The 18,458-nt window shown below is 40.6% G+C and overlaps 1 protein-coding gene across 1 annotated transcript; it reads left to right on the top strand.

Moving 5' to 3' along the window:
• Positions 1-295: 295 nt before the first annotated feature.
• Positions 296-17,257, top strand: agtrap (angiotensin II receptor-associated protein). Its single transcript, XM_072586445.1, has 5 exons — positions 296-382; positions 825-859; positions 7,362-7,473; positions 9,251-9,467; positions 14,955-17,257. Exons 1-5 carry the CDS (start codon positions 356-358, stop codon positions 15,071-15,073), a joined length of 510 nt encoding a protein of 169 aa, XP_072442546.1. The 5' UTR covers positions 296-355; the 3' UTR covers positions 15,074-17,257.
• Positions 17,258-18,458: the final 1,201 nt, after the last annotated feature.

The following is an 18,458-nucleotide window of genomic DNA, read 5'->3' as shown; positions in this document are numbered from 1 at the left end:
ACGATTCTGGGACTCTTTCATTTGTAGAAATAAAAGATTACCGGATCAGAGGTCGACTGACTGTCAAGTATGTGCGTTATTAATATTAAGATAATCTCATGACACTAAGTAGCTGATCCTCACCCGTCCTAAATATCAGTGGGTCAATGGTCAGTTCCGCAGTGATCGGATTTGCCATCTGCTTCGATTGTGCGGTTTGGGCAAGAAAGAGAGACGTGTTGGAGGGACGGAATGGAATAGAACAACATCTTCACCCTGCGGGTTTCTTCATCAGCCCGGGACACGTGGGTCCGAATCACATGATACCAGGTCACATGATTCGCCTTGAAGTTTATTACTTCGTCAAGTTTCTGCCATGGCGCTACCGGTGGTCAGTCTGAAGGTAAAGTTTGTAGAATGAAAGGGGGAGCTTCAAGAATTCGAACTACCCGCTAAGAACATGGTTGTCGATCGGGATCTTAAAGAAACCGTCTAGCTTCAGGAGAAGCCCGAAGTTTAAATTATTGGTCTCGTGCGGGGCTGAGCATAAATTTTGTCTCCTCTTTCCCTTCTCTCACTGCCCCTTTCCCTTCCGCCAGTCTTTCCCCCAGCCACTGCCTCCTTCACTTCTTGTGAGCTGCAGCCTGACATCTTTTTGACGGGCTCTCGGGGGTGGTTTCGTCAAATGACAGAAAATTTGAGTCTGTTTCAGACGGAAATGTTGGCTGTTCTATGATTGTCTAGGAATGATGTTTTTGGAGATTGATAGAACCTAGTCCAGTCTGTCTCTAGAATTGTAGTGTTTGTTTAATTATTTGGATTGACCTGGGTTCATGTTCCAACAGATGATCATCGTTGTGCACTGGCTCCTGACAACCTGGTGAGTGATGGATTAACTAACATGCATCTGTTAATTGAATTTGTATTCCCGACCGTGTGGGTGAAAACAAATTGATTTTTTTCTTAGCCCTTTTTATTGTAGAAAAAAAATTGTGTTGTGCTCGAGAATTAATTGTCTCAATGGCAATTTACTTCCAAAGGAAAATACAGACTAAAGCATTGGCCAAAGTTTAAGATCTTGAAGGGGCAGTAAAAATTCTAGAGCACAAAACTCAGAAGAACAAAAGTCAGTCATTGACAGAGGGTGACAATATGTAAATTATGGTCCAGAAAATGTTCCAGAGATAAGCCAACAGCTAATAGTCATTGGAGCACATAAGGGAGCTGAATAAGAAGGGAACAGAGCTTACTGGAGTTTGTACTGAACAATAAAATGCAGATGAAAAGTTGCAGAAGAGTGACTCTTGCTTCAGTAATTGGATGACCAAAGTATAACAATGGGGTCGGATGTGAAGGAGAATGCATGAATGGCTAGTATTGTGAAACAAGTGTTTGGAAGGAACGGGTGGAAATTGTAGGGACAGAAGAAAGGTGGAAAGTGGTGAGATGAAACATGATAATGAGAATTTTTATTGGTGGCTTGGAATCTAATGTAGTTTACTGTGGACAGGAGTGTTAGGAGCAAATTGAAACCTGATGGGGGCATGAGTTTTGAGTAAGCTGCAATTTATAAGGATGGGAGACTGGTCAGGAGAGTATTGGAACAGTTGATTTTGGAAGTGACTACTTTTGGTAACATGTTTTAAAGGAGGAGCAGGTATTGAAAATACTATGAGTAAATTTTGGAGAGGAAGCTTAGCTTCAGGCTGACTACAGTTTGTTTGCAGGAATGTAAATTCCACTTTTTTATCTTTCAAATGTAGTACTTTGGGTAATTTAAACACTTTATACACAAAACTCCATTTTGCAAATGCAGTGATGAGGCCATTTGCCTAAGCAAATCACACCTAATTAATACAAGTTTTTCATTTTAATATATTCTGTCCTGCCAACTTCCCTTACCTGGGGCACAAAACCAAATTAATTGTACTAGCTGAGCTATGATCTATTGTCTCAGTTCTCAAAGCAGAAGCTGGTTAAGACTGAATGTTCATTTTATTGTGTCTCTGGTTTTTTAGTAGTAAATTTGAAACAACAAAATTAGAGTTTATAGTGGTGATGTGAATTGTGTTTTTGAATGGAATAATGTTATGAACGTCAGAGGATTCTGGGACATTCCAGGCTAGCTGGAGCTGTTTGCTTCTGTATCTAAATCATTTGGCACTTCAGCTCAATTTATAAAAATATTTTGCTGTCACATCTAGAAGGTACTTCAACATTTTTAAAAAGTGGGTACGAGAGGAGAGAGTGCAAACAAAATGCTAACCCATTAGCTGCCTTCGCCTAATCTCCTATTTTGTAATGCTGTTGAAATTTCACAAGTTCCTGTGATATTGGGACAGACTGGATGAAGCAGAAAATAGTTTATGCATTTCTACAGGGGGAGTGGAAGCAGAAAATCATAAGAACATTGCAGCCCAGAAATACCTTATCTAGCACATGTCATAATTTGACCCCACTTTCTGCTCATACTCAAATGCTCCAATATTTTTCATCCTCAAAGATGTTTTTTATTCCCTTTTTCAAAGTTTTATGGAATCTGTTTCAAAATTCATTTGTATTCCTTCTATACAAACATCTAGTTTCTACTCTCCCGTTTTAATTGTTCTATTAATAAACTAAAGTATCTTAAATCCACGTCTGCTTGTTATAAATTGCTGTGAAGGCTATCCTGCTTATTTGCTCTGTCACAGTTACACTAATTTGACAGTCATAGAGGTGTACGGTACAGAAACAGACCCTTCGGTCCAACTCATCCATGCCGACCAGATATCCCAATCTAATCTAGTCCCATTTGCGAGCACCTGGCCCATATCCTACAAACCTTTCCTATTCATATACCCATCCAGATGCCTCTTAAATGTTGCAGTTGTACCAGCCTCCACCACTTGTTTTGGCAGTTCATTCCATACACTCACCACCCTCTGCATGAAAAAGTTGCCCCTTAGGTCTCTTTTATATCTTTCCCCTCTTTCCCTAAACCTATGCCCTCTAGTTCTGGACTTTCCCACCCCAGAGAAAAGACTTTGTCTATTTATCCTATCCGTGCCCCTCCATGATTTTATAAACCTCTATAAGGTCGCCCTTCAGCCTCCGATGCTCCAGGGCAAACAGCCCCAGCCTATTCAACCTCTCTGTATAGTTCAAATTCTCCAACCCTGGCAACATCCTTGTAAATTTCCTTTGAACCATTTCATGTTACACAACATCCTTCCTATAGACTTCTTTTTTTTATATTCTTTCTTAAATTAAGTTCCCAAAGTTGTACATGATACTCCAATCATCCTTTATTCCCCAGAAGACTTTGCTATTTAATGCATGTTTCCTTTCCGTGTTTCCACTGCTCTATGTGCTGATCTCGTTTTCACAATCCATCAGCTTTCCCACCTTCTTTCTTGATTTTAGTTGAATCAGAAAACTTCAGGTACTGCCTCTTCAAGTCCACATTTTGAGGTACAGTAAACAAGGACAATCTAAATCTAGATACATGGGCAATACTATTCTCTATTCCCAGTTTACCTGTCCTTTCACTCCTTCCACTTTCTCCTTAACTTAATCCCTCATCTCTGTCATGGTATATTAAGTGATTTTGAAGATTGATAACCACTGCATTTCCTTTATTAATCCTTTTGATTTCTTCAAGTTCTTTCAGTCTGGCCTAATATGAACTCAGTACTGTCTGTCTGTTGTTTGGGCACTGGTTAATTCTTTGTTTCCAAATTGCAGTGTTATCTTTCCCTAATACCAATTGTAGGACTCTCAAAACATCTGAATTCTATGTAAATAACCTATAATGTTCTAGTTTGTCCCAGCCTCCTCTTTGGAAGAGTCACGTTTGCTGAACTTAATATCAATCTTGTTGTGAAGAATGATTTAAATTGAATTTGTATTTCACAAAGTAAAATGATTGTTTGCCTTTATTTAATTTTTCCCATCATGACTGGCAAGAGTTGGAAATGGGAGAAAATAATTAAGAGCCAAATAACCCAACCTCATTCCCAGTGCTGTAATATTTCTTATAGTGATTTGAGACTCTGGACAAGGTTATCACTAAAATAAAGCAGGGCCTAATGGATATGTAAAATATCACAGCCTGTTAATGTAATTAGTGCCAGAACTTAACTTTAATCCTCACCACCCTCCTTTTTCATTGGGCAGATTCTCTGGCTTCTGTTGGGTAAGGATCTGCACTAATTTTTCTTGTTTCCCAGGCTTTGACATGTTCTTGAAACTTGAAAAGGCAGCAAGCCAGCATAATAATCGAGAACCAGATTATTACCTGAGTTTACGCTGTTCAGAGGTTGCTGGTGAATTTGAGTTTTGGTGGGTGAGTTGGAAAAGGGGGAGGTTGGTGTTATGTTGAAATAACTTCTGATCTCAAATGCAAATCAATGTGACCAAGTAATAAAAATTGAATAAACTTTTCCTGGAGGCTTGTGATTGTTAATCTATCCTTGTATGTTTTTGCAAAAATATACTTAATGAATAGAAATCTAAAAGTACATTCTAAAGTGTTTCAAATTGGATATTGTGGAAAATGTAGTAGTTAACGATTTCTCCAATGAACAAGTAGACTTGGGTGCCTCCAAGTAAATGCAGTATATAATCTATGAATGCACATCGTAATGTTGCAGTCATACAACTGGAGGAGGTTTATAAATTATCAGTCTACTACAGGCCTTCAGTGCCCTTTCCCCACTGCACCTTTGTGGTTTCTACCTCCAATGTTTGGTGCGTCCCTTAGTATGTAGTCATGGACCTTGAAATATGCCAGTATGCAATATTTGGTCGAGGCACTTCTGGTCACTGAAAGACCAGCAAGCTTTTGTACTATTTAGTTGCTACTGTTGTGGTCAGGTTAGAGTAAGTTATAAGAATGAAATACTGAGGTATAAAAACATGGGGCACACATTAAATTGTTGCTAATTTAATGAGCAGCATTGGTACAGGGCATATCAATCAGTGGCCAGGGTAAGGTGGCTGTTGATGTAGTCAGGGCCACGCTTTTAGCACCCCTAACCTTCAATAGTCTCAGGTGAATTATGGGAACTGAATGAGGGAGATGTTGGTGTTGAGATATTAAGTTTGTCGATGTGGGTTTGGTAGTCACTGTAATAAGGTCAGCCAGGTGGATCTTGTAGAATGAGATGTCTGACTGGGACAGTTAGCCTGGTCCAATTGGGGAATTCTGGCTGACAGATGGAAACAGGTGTGTCAGAGGTTCTGCTCAATGAGGGCAGGCTCTAAGGAAGCAGACTAGTGTCCAGTGCTATGCATATGTATGTAAATAAAGGGTGAGTTGCTGATGAGTTAATTCATTGGCGACAGGAAAGAAAGATATGTTCCTGAAGGAATTCACTTGCAACACACCTTTGAGTTGAGGTAAGCATTTCTGGCATCATGCCATTATTTGGGAAGCTTGACTCATTCGATCCTGCCATCAAAGACTGGATCCAGTGTGGAGAGAATGTATTTTATTATTTTTGGCAGATGAAAAGTCGTTCTCCTGACAGCTTTTGGACCCACAGCTTTTTCAGTTATTAAGAGCCTAACTTTCCCTGAGGCACCAGATACTAAAACCTTTCAAGAGTTGATAGATTTAATTAAGGAATATTATGACCTCAAACCACCACTAAGTCTGTGACACTCAGTTTTAAAGAATTTGAGAACCAGCGGAATCCGTATTGGGAGTTTTGACGCAGTTATGACTGGCAGAGGAGTGTGAGTTTGGTTTAACCCTTAACGAGATACTGAGAAACCATTTGGTATGTGAGGTTAATGATGTAACCATGCAAAAATGCCTAGTAGGTGAAGCCCAAACGGACACTATAACTGGCTTTCTTATTAGCAAATGTGGCAAATGCAGTATATGCGTTATAGGGTATGCCAATGGATATGGACACCCTTGCCAGGCTGACGGAGCTTGGGAGACCCCACTTGAGTTAAGGCAATTGCATAACCTCACTCAGGACATGCCCTGAACAGAGGGACTCTAGGTCAGCCCACAGCAAAATCCCAAAACAAAGCCAAGCCTCATGCAAATAGTTAACATTGTTTTTCAGCATCTGCCAGCAAGCCATTGCAGCTACTGCTGGTGTGAGGACTGAAGACAGTAAAAGAGTCCCACTGGGCCTGAATTGAGAAGGAGAACCCAGAGGCCAATATCCAGGAGGGAGCACAGCCTGGAGTCCACCAACATCTGGATTGGAACAGTTAACTTGGTTAGCAATGTCCAAATCCAAACCAATCAAAATAAACGCTTGCTTTGCACGGTGGCTCAGTGGTTAGCACTGCTGCCTCACTGGGACCCAGGTTCAATTCCCACCTGGGGCAACTGTCTATGTGGAGTTTGCACATTCTCCCCGTGTCTGCGTGGGTTTCCTCCCACAGTCCAAAGATGTGCAGGTTAGGTGAATTGGCCATGCTAAATTGCCTGTATCCAGCTGGACCAGTGTCCAGTACTATACCTGTGTAAATAAAAGGTGATTTGGTGACAAAATACCAGCCTCTGTGGAGTTATTTGCAACTTGAATTTTATAAAGGCAGAGAATAGATTCTCTAATGAATTTCTTGTAACTACAATTGGAATGATCATCAATCATTTTATTTGGTATAATGAACCATAGTTGCTGGCTAGAATGTGGAATTCTGGGTGTGAGTAATGAGTTAGGTGTTGGGAAGACCACAAATTAAGTATTGTAACTTTTAGTTGTTGGTTGCTGTCACTCAGAACTGAAGTTGATATATCAATTTCTGTAGAGACCGGTTACTGTGTGATTAAATGCAGAGCCCTTAGTGTCAGGGTTGAAAGTCAGCTGAGATTTCTGCTGCTTAAATACCCATTGTCTTTTGAGGAGGGAAGTGATTGAGTAATTCTAAGCTGGTCTTGCGCCTATCTTTCTCCTGTTTCTGCTAAAAAGCGGCAGCGAGCTGAGTGTTTCGCATGAAAATGATACGGAGTGATTTTTGGGGGAAGGGAGAGGAATTTTTATGGTAGAGTTAGGAAATTAGTTTGCGATTTTGAACAAAGTAGGGACCTCTGAAATAAGCAGAGCTTTAGCATATCTTGGAACATTGCCCAGAAGTGGAGACCAGAGGGGAAGTGGCAAGAGAAAATGTTATGTTGCTTAAGCAAAATCAATAATGTAATATCAAACATTTTTAAAAGCTCAGCAGAACGTTGCCAGTGGTGAAGTTTCAAAGCCCATCAAGATTGTGGTCGATCATGAAGTTATAGCCACTTGCTTTCTAACAGAGATTTTATGATTAAATACATACTTGTACAATTGTACCGTCTCAAGTAGTTGGAATTATTATACATTCAAAGAAACTGTGACTGAGTTCCAAAACTGAGCAGCTTTGTAATGGTTTTTGTTTGATAGGGGCCACTTGTATCCCTGGCTCCCACAAGGTTACCTCTGGAGTAATTATGCTGTACTGGCCATAGGGATTTGGGCCATTGCTCAGAGAGACTCTGTTGACGCTATTGTCATGGTGAGTACTTCCAGTTCAACACTAGCATAATGCTTTTCCTGGTGTAGCAGCAGTTTCCAGTTCATGTTTTCCCACACCCCTACATTTGTGAAAGCAGTGCATTTTGCTGGAACACAGCTCACTGACACTGGCCACCCAAATAACCATTTTCATATGAATCTGAACAATGACTGTTTCAGTTGATGCTCATTGCATTTACAGCTACAACTTCTGTGTGGTCATAGGGGTGGGAACTGATTCTTTCTGTACTAACTTCTTGATTCAGCATATTTATAGTTCTCCTCTTTTCTAAGATCAGTCACCTCAATGCAGACTGAATGGGATCTAGTTACTACATTGTATCACAAACTGATCAGACGGCCATGAAGAAGGCAGTTCACACTACCTTCTCAGGACAACCATGGTTATGCAATAAATGGTGACCTTACTGTTGACACCCACAAACCAAATTTTAAAGAAAAACCTGGAATCCTTCTGGTTTGAGTCACTTCACATGTAATCTTACGGGGAATTTACACTCTGTCCCATAACATGTTGGATGACTAATTTGCAAGATTTTTGCTGTAGTTGTGTGAAGTTGTAATTATTGAGAAGTGTTTAATTCAGCGAAGCAGATGTAGGATTTTTTTAAATGAGGAAAACCGGGTCAGGATAAATTGGTTGATATCAAATTGATTAGCTGTTCCCTCCGATGTAGTTGCCAGCCTGTAGATAAAAAATGTTAGTCTTAGTGGCTATACAATCTGTTTGTATGTTAATTACATCAACTACATTCTATCCCTCTGAAGATAAATCACAATCTTGTATTTCCCAATTATGATGGTGTCACCTGGGCATAAAATGGAGCATTTCAGCATTGGATAAGTACCAAGGCTGTGCTTACCCATATTGAGATTGGGTGCATGTGTCAGCTTGCATGACGTTTCCAAGTACTAGACTGCTTCAGTTAAGAGTTATGAAGTTTAAAACATTCTTCACCCTTTTTATTATGAGGTCATTCTCAGCTGGGTTAGCTGACTAGAAATATGTCCTAGCATGAACATGCTTACATATTAAGTAAGCTGAAAGCTTTATCCCTGCCTTATGCTGGATTCATCACTTTCTTTCATCAGTTCCGAAAAGATGTACAAGGATGTTGCCAGGGTTGGAGGAATTGAGTTTTTGGGAGAGGCTAAACAGGCTGGGATTGTTTTCCCTGGAGCATCGGAGGCTGAGGGGTGACCTTAGAGGTTTACAAAATTATGAGGGGCATGGATAGGATAAATAGACAAAGGCTTTTCCCTGGGGTCGAGGAATCCAGAACTAGAGGGCATAGGTTTAGGGTGAGAGGGGCAAGATATAAAAGAGACCTAAGGGGCAACTTTTTCTCACACAGGGTGGTGCATGTATGGAATGAGCTGCCAGAGGAAGTGGTGGAGGCTGGTACAATTGCAACATTTAAGAGGCATTTGGATGGGTATATGAATAGGAAGGGTTTGGAGGGATATGGGCCAGGTGCTGGCAGGTGAGACTAGATTGGATTGGGATATCTGGTCAGCATGAACAGGCTAGACCGAAGGGTCTGTTTCTATGCTGTACATCTCTATGACCTGGAATGATCTTGCACTTCCGGGTCTTACTGAAAGTCTATGATGTGAGTATCTGGGTCAAAGGTTATTGATTGCCATTGCCTACGAGCTGGGGAATGGTGTTTAGAGCTAGAATAGTAAATGTGGGTATTAGATACAATGATGAATTTCTTTCTGTTCTCTAATTCTGTCTGTCTTTCTTTTTTTAGTTTCTGGTTGGCATATTGATAACAATTCTCATGGACATCATCGACATTGCAATCAGCTATGATCTTCTAGCTGGTAGACAGCCCAACATTGCATTAAGAGACCAGTTCCGCTTCAGTGTTGGCATGGCAATTTTAAGTCTCCTTTTGAAACCGGTTTCTTGTGTTTTTGTGTATCAGATGTACAAGCAACGAGGGGGCGATTATAACCTAAACTTTGGTAAGAGCCTAGGTCAGCCAAACATATCATCAACACCAAGTGATGTAGTGGGGGCTGGGTATGGTGGGAGAAGTAGAAAGTTTGGTGCTAAAGCAATCTGCACAATGAGAGGCATCAATTTGCTTTTTGTTTTCTCTCACACCACTCCTGTTTGCAATCACTAAAATAAAGGGACTTTTCTGCTAATTCAGTGACCATTGACACACACTGGACTGGAGATTGAATGAGAAGCTGCATTAAGAGTACTGAATCTTGGAGGTATAGGGCAGGTTCTCATTGTAAGTAGTGAAATAGGGCATTTGCAGACAGCCTGAGGTTGGAGGTATTCAAATATTGGCTGGCTGGCTGGCTGTCTGTTCATGTCCTTACACAAAGTACACATTCATGACTGTTTAGGAATTGCTGAATGACGTTTAGGGGCTGGCTCAGAGTGGTTCACTCAGCACAGGACAGCGATGTTCCTATGCCATAGGCTTGGCTGCTCACTGAATAAACTCATTGAGCCTTCAGGACAGTAGTGAATAGTTTGTAGTGAAGCCATTGTTAGTTCTAAAGATACACCTTTTAAAATGGTGAAAACTGCAATGAAGGAAAAGAAAAACAAATAAAATTTAAACGTTTCATGGGTTTATGGTTTGGTAAATTTAGGTTTCGTATGTTTCCAATTCCAACCCTTGAGAGGATTGAGACTGTAGTGCAGTACTTCAGAAGAATGAATTGTTGTGAATGTATCATATGCAAGGGATGGGGTGACACTTTGTGCTAATTATACTGTATATTCCTTTTTCATGTTGTACCTGTTCTGTTTGTTCAGTTACCTGCTTCACTGCCTCCAGAAGGTGTTGTTTTAAAAGCTTATGTTTGTCTTTTTCTTTCTCCTTTCTCCTTCTCTCTGGTCTCTCCATCCCAGACTTGGACAGCTCCATTGACAGCAGGTTTACGTGTGATAGCGTTGAATCTGGTGCTCACTACGGCCACTCCTACTGAACTATCCATCCCAGTCTCTCCTGAGTGCGTGTATACTCTTCCTCCCTCTGCTGTAAACCCTCAGTCCTACTTTGGTGATCTGCCAACATTAATATCATTCCTCCTGAGCTGCTGAAATGTTGCTGCTGTTCATTTATTCTTTGTGAAGGTCCAGATTATTAGAAAGTTTAATTTTCATTTTGTATAATATTTATTTATTTGTTTGATATTCGTAATCTCATTGAAATGATTTTTTTTTGTTATACCATGGACAGTTAAACAAAGATTTGTGGTATGTTTGTGCTTTTCATAGGGCCTCTGAGAAAGCCTTATGAGAAACTTAAAAATGGGTAAGAAATTTACAAGGGTGGTCTTGCTATGCTGAGTGTGCTGACGTTGACTCAAACACTAAAATTAGTCTAGAGGTCTCTGTATAAGGGAGGTTGCAATCTGCTGATGGTAAAATCAATTGCAAAGTAACTAATTCTGAGGACCAAAGGAAACCATAAAGGGATATTGATATGATGGTGGAATGGGCAAAGCAATGGCTGATGGAATTCTATGTCAGTAGGTATAGGAGGTACTCACTGGTAAAGTAATATTTACTTTATTTTTAAAAATGTTCTCCAGCTTGTTTTTGTAAGATATACAAACTGCTCTCTCTAATCCTCACTCCCCTCACTCCCCTCACTCCCCTCACTCCCCTCACTCCCCTCACTCATCCTCACTCATCCTCACTCCCCTCACTCCCCCTCACTCCCCCTCACTCCCCCTCACTCCCCCTCACTCCCCTCACTCCCCTCACTCCCCTCACTCCAAACTGTGGGAAGTTCATGTTGTTCTCTCACTAAAGGTTTCAATCAACTCTGAAGCCACCTCTATTTCTGTATCCATCTTTCTCTCCTCCTAATCATAGATGTACAGCATGGAAACAGACCCTTCAGTCCAACCTGTCCATGCCAACCAGATATTCCAACCCAATCTAGTCCCACCTGCCAGCTCCCAGCCCATATCCCTCCAAACCCTTCCTATTCATACACCCATCCAAATACCTCTTTAAAATGTTGCAATTGTACCAGCCTCCACCACTTCCTCTGGCAGCTCATTCCATACACCTACCACCCTCTGCGTGAAAAAGTTGCCCCTTAGGTCTCAATTATATCTTTCCCCTCTGTTCTCAGTTGTACCCGTCTCAGATCGATCTCTTTCCTCACTATCTCCCTGGGTCCCCCCACCTTCCTAGTTTAAATCCTCCTGAGCAGTTCTAGCAAATCTCTCTGCCAGTATATTAGTCACTTTCCAATTTAAGTGCAATCCGTCCTTCTTGTACAGGTCACATCTATCCCAAAAGAGATTCCAATGATCCAAAAAGGTGAATCCTTCTCCCATACACCAGCTCCTCAGCCATGCATTCTTCTGCTCTATCCTCCTATTCCTGCCCTCACTAGCTCGTAGCACTGGGAGTAATCCAGATATCACTACCCTTGAGGACCTCCTTTTTGAATTTCTGCCTAACTCTCTAAATCTCCCTTCAGAATCTCAACCTTTTCCCTTCCTATGTCGTTGGTTCCATTGTGGACAATGACCTCCTGCAGGCCCCTCTTTCCCCCATGAGAACATTCTGCACCCTCTGAGACATCTTTGATCCTGGTGCCAGGGAAACAACACATTATTCTGCTTTTTCTTTGCTGGCCACAGAAACGTCTGTCTGTACCTCGGACTACAGAATCCCCTAACACAATTAATCTCTTGGAAGCCGACGTCCCCCTCATTGCATTAGAGCCAGTCTCAATACCAGAAACTTGGCTGTTCATGCTACGTTCCCCTGAGAATCCATCACTCCCTACATTTTTCAAAACAGCATACCTGTTTGAAATGGGTATATCCACAAAAGACTCCTGCACTAGCTGCCTACCTCTCTTACCCTTCCTGGAGTTAACCCATCTGTGACTGTATTGGAGACTTTCCCCCCTTCCTATAACTGCCATCCATCACAATGTTGCTGTTGCAAATTCCTTATCGCTTCTATATGTCTCTCCAATCGATCCACTCTATCTGATAAAATTCGCATCCAACAGCATTTATGGCAGATATAATCCGCAGTAACCCTAAACTCTTTAAACTCCCACATCTGACAAGAAGTACATATCACTGCAAAGGCCATTTTTGCTCCTTCACAATCTACAGACCCAGAAAATAACACTGTCTTATTCCTCTACAAATACTGCCCCAGGTTGAATTAATAGCTATGGCTTATATTTTAAGTTTCATCAAGAGACTTACATCCAAAAACATATAATCAAGAAAGAACCCACTGTACTCACTAATACAGCCTTTCTCTTGGACAGACTTAAAAATATAATTAACTTATCTGATTCTGTGCTGTGAACTTCGCCCAACAGCTCCTCTAAGATTAGTTGTGAATGTCACTGTTTGTTGATTTTCCCAGATGCACTCCGATGTCCAGTGATACACAAATTCAAAACAGCAAAGGCAGTAACTGTTCAGGTTCTTGCGCTCGTTCTCTCCTGCACTGTCCTCACCATGTGCTTCCTTTGTCTGCTCTTCTCCCTTTTAAAACTGCTGTTGTTTGTTTTTTTTTCCCAAAAGTTCCAAAAAAATGCAATAGCATTTAAAACCATAAATGCTTCTCCTGGAATGCAAGGAAATCACCTCCAACACCTAAGGTACCTCAAAAAAAAAAAAGGAGCAGCTCTTACAGCCAGAAATTTTTCCTGTTCTCCATCTTGAATTACCCACAATCTTGCTGCTATACCTTCTCCATAACCTCACCTTTTCCATGACATCTACCTTCTCCTTCCTCAAAACATTTCCAGTAAATCCCTGACCACAAACTTCGTCCTCAGGCCCCCATGTTAGCTGACTTAGAAATTAGTCAGCATTTCTAATTTCTCTCTTCAGGTACAACCTCAACTCTTTCCAAAACTTTAGTCATCACTTACATCAAAGAAGAAAACAACATTAACCCCTCACTTCTGAGAAACCATGCCTTGACCCCTAAAATTGTCCTTGAGTTACTCCACTCTACCATTTATCTTCATACTGTTATCCAAAGATGTGATTGGGCTTCCAAAATGCTCTTTGACAATCAGCTGTACTCTCAATCTCTCTATTGCCTTTTTATTGGATATTAGGCAAGTAGTTTAAAAGTAATTAATGAATCTCAATTTCAGCTAGTTATACTATGGGAAAACTGATGTCTCTGTTTCTAGACTATGCCCCAAACTTCACTCCTTCACTTCCAAATCATTACGTTTGGTCATTGTTTAGGTTGAATCAGATTGATGGTAATCTCCTCATCTTGCTTGAGTGTCTGTGCCCATGTCTACTCCTTATAAAGGAGCAGATATAATTTTCACCCTATCTGGCCCCTTTTGCTGACACCTTGAATCTTGCCTTTGCAACCTCCAAAACTGCTTCTTTTAAAGGTCCTTCAGCTAGTTCCACATCCTCTACTTTTCATAAATTTAAGTTCATCGTCATCTGTTGATACTGATCCCTGTTGTCATGACGCATTTTCACCTTGGAGTTTAAGTCCTTTTCATGTCCCTCCCTTACACTGTCTTTAATGTCATCCAGTTAATCAAACCTCAAGGAGTTCTGCTTCCTTTACTCTGATACATTGTGCAAATCACTCCTTTCCACACCAGCGGGAAATTGGAGGAGAGACAGACAGGTACAGAAATAGAGTTTGCTTCAGAGTTGATTTAAATCTTCATGACAGAGCAACATGAACTTCCCACAGTTGCTTTGGGAGAAAAAGGTGAGGGGAGTAGGGGGCAACAGTTTTAAGGGGACAGTTTGTATATCTGAAAAAACAAGCTGGAATTATATACTTTTCTATCTTCATCCAAACCTTTAAAAGCCTAATTAAAATCCACTATTTGACAAGTTTTACTTGTCATCTCCTGATATCTCCTTCCACTGTGTCCATTACTGCCTGATCACACTTCTGAGAGATAGCTTGGGGTCATTTGCAAATTGTTGATTTGACAAGTTCAAAATATTAATGGGACAAGACAGACAAAAACAGTTTTCAGTGAATGTGGTGGGGGTGAGTAATAGGAAAAAAACAGTTTTTAGATTTGAAGTTATGGAACACAATCAAAACAGAGGCCATGCCAACATTTAGGAATAGATCGATTGAAGACAATAAGAATGCAAAGAGTGGAGCAGAACAAGAGCATGAGGTTTGAATTACTGTCAATTCAGATTAATTGGCCCAAAAGGTCTATTTCTAGGTGGTAATTTATAGGTAATATTGAGACTTTAGTATCATTCCTTAGTTCCTGCATCTGCCAATGTTGCTTTAACAAACTAGTGCTGGAGCATTCTGTCAGCTCACTGAGTTTGCAGCTGAAACCAAGACTATCTCAGGATTCATGTGTTCCTCACTTGAGGATTTTCATTTTCTTTTCTGCCAGTGATCTGTGGGGTTTGGGGGGGGCGGGGGGGTTGGCAGAAGAGACAATGATTATTTCTCTGAATTGTTCTGTACAGGTTTTCCAGATTTAACCGGCAATCGAGATCGAACTTCATACCAGACTATTGATGGGCCCGAGCCTCCCCACGAACCTGCTGCTTCTGCAGGGATCAAGATCTCCACTGCTGCCTACTAATATCAAGCTTTAAAGCGCAACTGCATGAAAGTCCACATAAATACTTTGTGCCTTAGATTCAATAATCACTTGTTTTTGTATGTGTGAATGAATTCTGTGAAAATTTACTGTTCATCTCTTGCAGATGAGATGATATCTTGTGGTGACTGTCTGGGAGACAGATGTCATTATCTGTGGTTGGGGGAGTAGGAGAAGAGAAAATGAATTGATCTGAGCAGGTTTTTGTGAATTTTTTAATTGGCAGTCAAGTTGAAACTTCATACCAGGCCATCGCAAAGAAATTACATGGAGTTGAGGTTTGGAGATTTTTATACATCAAAAACTTCTGGCCCTAGTGAATTTAAGTGTGTCTAATAGGATCTCGGTTGAAATGACAGTGGACCATCCCAGTCCCGATTGAATACAAGATATGAAATGAAAGTTGATCCCAACTGCAGAGATGTTATGGCTCAGTGGTAATACAATGCCATAATGACTAAAGTGTCATCAGATGAAAGTGATCCCTGCAAACTGGGGTACTTTATTGCTGCTGCTTTACAAGACTTTTCATTGTAGACCGTGGCCCCTCAATATGACTTAGCTGTAGAAAGATTTGTTATTTACCACATCTGTGACCACTTAATAATGGTGATTAGGGTGGGGGAGTCTTGTTTTGTATGGTAATGTAGTGTTTTGGTTGGCAGGTGTAACTGTCAAATGTGGTTGATTGCATGCCAATGTAAAAGAGCCACTAGCCACCTGCCATTTAGCCACAGGGACATCGCCATCCCAGCATCCCACAGTTTTGTGTTCCAGCTACTGAAATTTGTGTTTGATTGAATTTGTAGTATAATTCAAGTTCACGCTCAAGCTTTCTTGCTCATAGTTACTTCCAGTTTCAGAGACTTTGTCATCCAGAGGATTGTGGTAGCACTGTCTGAGGTTTGGCAGAGAGGATAACCAATTTAATGCTCCTCTAAGTTTGTCCTCTAAGGTTAATCTATTGGATGGGCATGGCTAGTGCTTAATTGCTATTTTTCAGTGGACATACAAGTGGCATTAGGTGCCCCGACTTAGAGTCATAGAGTTGTATAGCACAGAAACAGACCCTTCGGTCCAACTCATCTATGCTGACCAGCTATCCTGAATTAATCTAGTCCCCTTTGCCAGCCTCTGACCCATATCCATCTAAATCCTTACTATTCACATACCCAATGAGATGCCTTTTAAGTGTTGTAATTGTACCAGCCTCTACCACATCCTCTGGCTACTCCTTCCATTCACGCACCACCTTTTGCATGAAAAAGTTGTTCCTTGGATCCCTTTTATATCTTTCCCCTCTCATTCTGGACTCCCCCACCCTGGGAAAAAGACCTTGTCTTTTTACTCTATCCATGCCCCTCATAATTTTATAAATCTGTATAAGATCACCCCTCAGCTTCTGATGATGCAGGGAAAACAGCCCCAACCTGTTCTGCCCAGCTTGTTCTGGCCTGAAAGTGATTCCAGAATTAGCTATTTGTGAGTTGTAGCTGTAAGCTGTTGTTACACACAGTATATTGTACTCTTCACCCACAGTGCATGGTGAACTGGATAGCATGTTTGGAACGGTGAAGGTTTGTTGGATAGATTAGTCTTTTTTTTGTGCTATTTGTTCCAGACTTGGAAACAGACTTCATTTGTAGTTAGGAATTGTTGTTTGTGGTCTCAATTTCCTATTGCTGTCATTGGTTTGATTTATGTTTACAATTTTAAGTTCTCCATTCTGCCAAAATTATACCCATTTCTGTAAATTTAATGTGTAAAGTAATTTTTTTTTAAATGCTATTAACTACTAAGTAACTTGATTTTACAATGCTGCATAATTATGTAAGGACGAGAGAGCGAATCAGCAGGGACTGAAACCAATCCAAACAGTTGTTGGGGAATCGCTACTGTTGCCAATTGGAAATGATAAAGTAATTTTTTTGCAGCGCCCTCCTCAAGATCGTTGCTAGCCTCTGCATGTGATTCTATTGCCATGGGAACAAGAGCAGGTATTAATCTTGGGCTCACTGTATGTGCATGAAGGTGTACATCACTATGTGTAATTTTATTCAATTATGTGCCATTTGTTCTGATTTTAGTGCCTGGTTACTGTCAGCATTCTGAATGGTATAATTGTGAAATGTATCTATTATTGCTAATAAAATCCACTAAAATGGACTTACTGCTGTAAGCTTTTGAGTGCTACCAAGTAACAGATGCAGTTCAACATGATTTAAAACAGACAGTGGCAGGAACAAATGGAGGCATTACTTTTTTCAGTGGCAAAGCAGCTGAATTTATAAATCCTCAGGAATACTATATCATGAAGAATTTCGTAATTGTGCTAACAAGTAGAATACCACAAATAGATGGCAGCAGTCATCTTGCCACCAATCTGGCTGAGCATAAGCTGCAATATTGAATGCCATTTCTGCACTTTAGGATCAAGTCTAAAAATAAATCTTACATCAAATACAGGTTCATCCAATCTACAGTCCTTTAACTTTACTAATAGTAGCTTTGTCTGTTGCTCTTCCGGTCGTCTTCCTCATCCACTTTCAACATACTCCAACTTCCTGGCACTGAAGCATTTCTGCAAACCACATTTTTGCACATCATACAGAGTAACTACAGGAGATCTGATTTCTGTAACCATTCCCTCAAATGAATAAAGCAATAAATATGACTAAGCAATTTTGTCCACTATTTGATTTGACTGCTAATTTGGAGTGCATATTATGTTTGTGTCTTTTTAAAGCAAGAATTCTAAAAAGGAAGCTTTGATTCACTGGCACTGCTTTGACCTATTTTATGAGCATAAGAAGGGCAGGTGTGACTCCCCTTAATATTCATCAACAGTCCTTTGCTTAAGCCTCCCCCTCTGAGTTTTGGTCAGCTTGCAGAGACTGAGCATGAAGCAGTCACCCCCTCATTATAGTGTTTCTTTGTAAGCTTTGAAAGCCTCAGGGAAACGTGAGACAAGAGTCATTGAACACTGACAGAGTTGATCAGCAAAGCTGTTGTTTTGTGGGAGAGATTTGTGGAATCTCCAGGGATTCTTTCATTTAATTGAGAAATCCTTGTATCAGCTGGTTACAGCTACAAGATTTATTGCATGCCTTGTTGATCCTTGACTTCATTGATCAGCCTCACATGCTTTAGATAAAATCCAAGTGTTCCTAATACAAATTCCCTTTAGTCTGTATGTTGTCGTCTTTACTTTCAAACAACTTTCCCTTTGCAGTGCATTTTGTAGTATCATCTCCCATAGCTGGGCTCTTGCATCGCACTAGAGGTATGAGGATGCAGTTTGAGGAAAATCAGTCACTTCGGTATCTAAGTTATTTTCTATTTGTGGATTTATCTGAGATGGGAAGGT

Source organism: Chiloscyllium punctatum, chromosome 16, assembly GCF_047496795.1.
Source record: "Chiloscyllium punctatum isolate Juve2018m chromosome 16, sChiPun1.3, whole genome shotgun sequence".
Taxonomy (NCBI): Eukaryota; Metazoa; Chordata; class Chondrichthyes; order Orectolobiformes; family Hemiscylliidae; genus Chiloscyllium; species Chiloscyllium punctatum.
The sequence above is the reverse complement of the archived record's forward strand: the minus strand, read 5'-3'. Positions and strand labels throughout refer to the sequence as shown.

Bases quoted from the DNA above. Each gene is read 5' to 3' on its own strand.
- agtrap (XM_072586445.1), top strand. From the start codon at position 356: ATGGCGCTACCGGTGGTCAGTCTGAAG. The intron at 383-824 runs GTAAAGTTTGTA...ATGTTCCAACAG, and splicing joins TACCGGTGGTCAGTCTGAAG to ATGATCATCGTTGTGCACTG. The intron at 860-7,361 runs GTGAGTGATGGA...TTTGTTTGATAG, and splicing joins CACTGGCTCCTGACAACCTG to GGGCCACTTGTATCCCTGGC.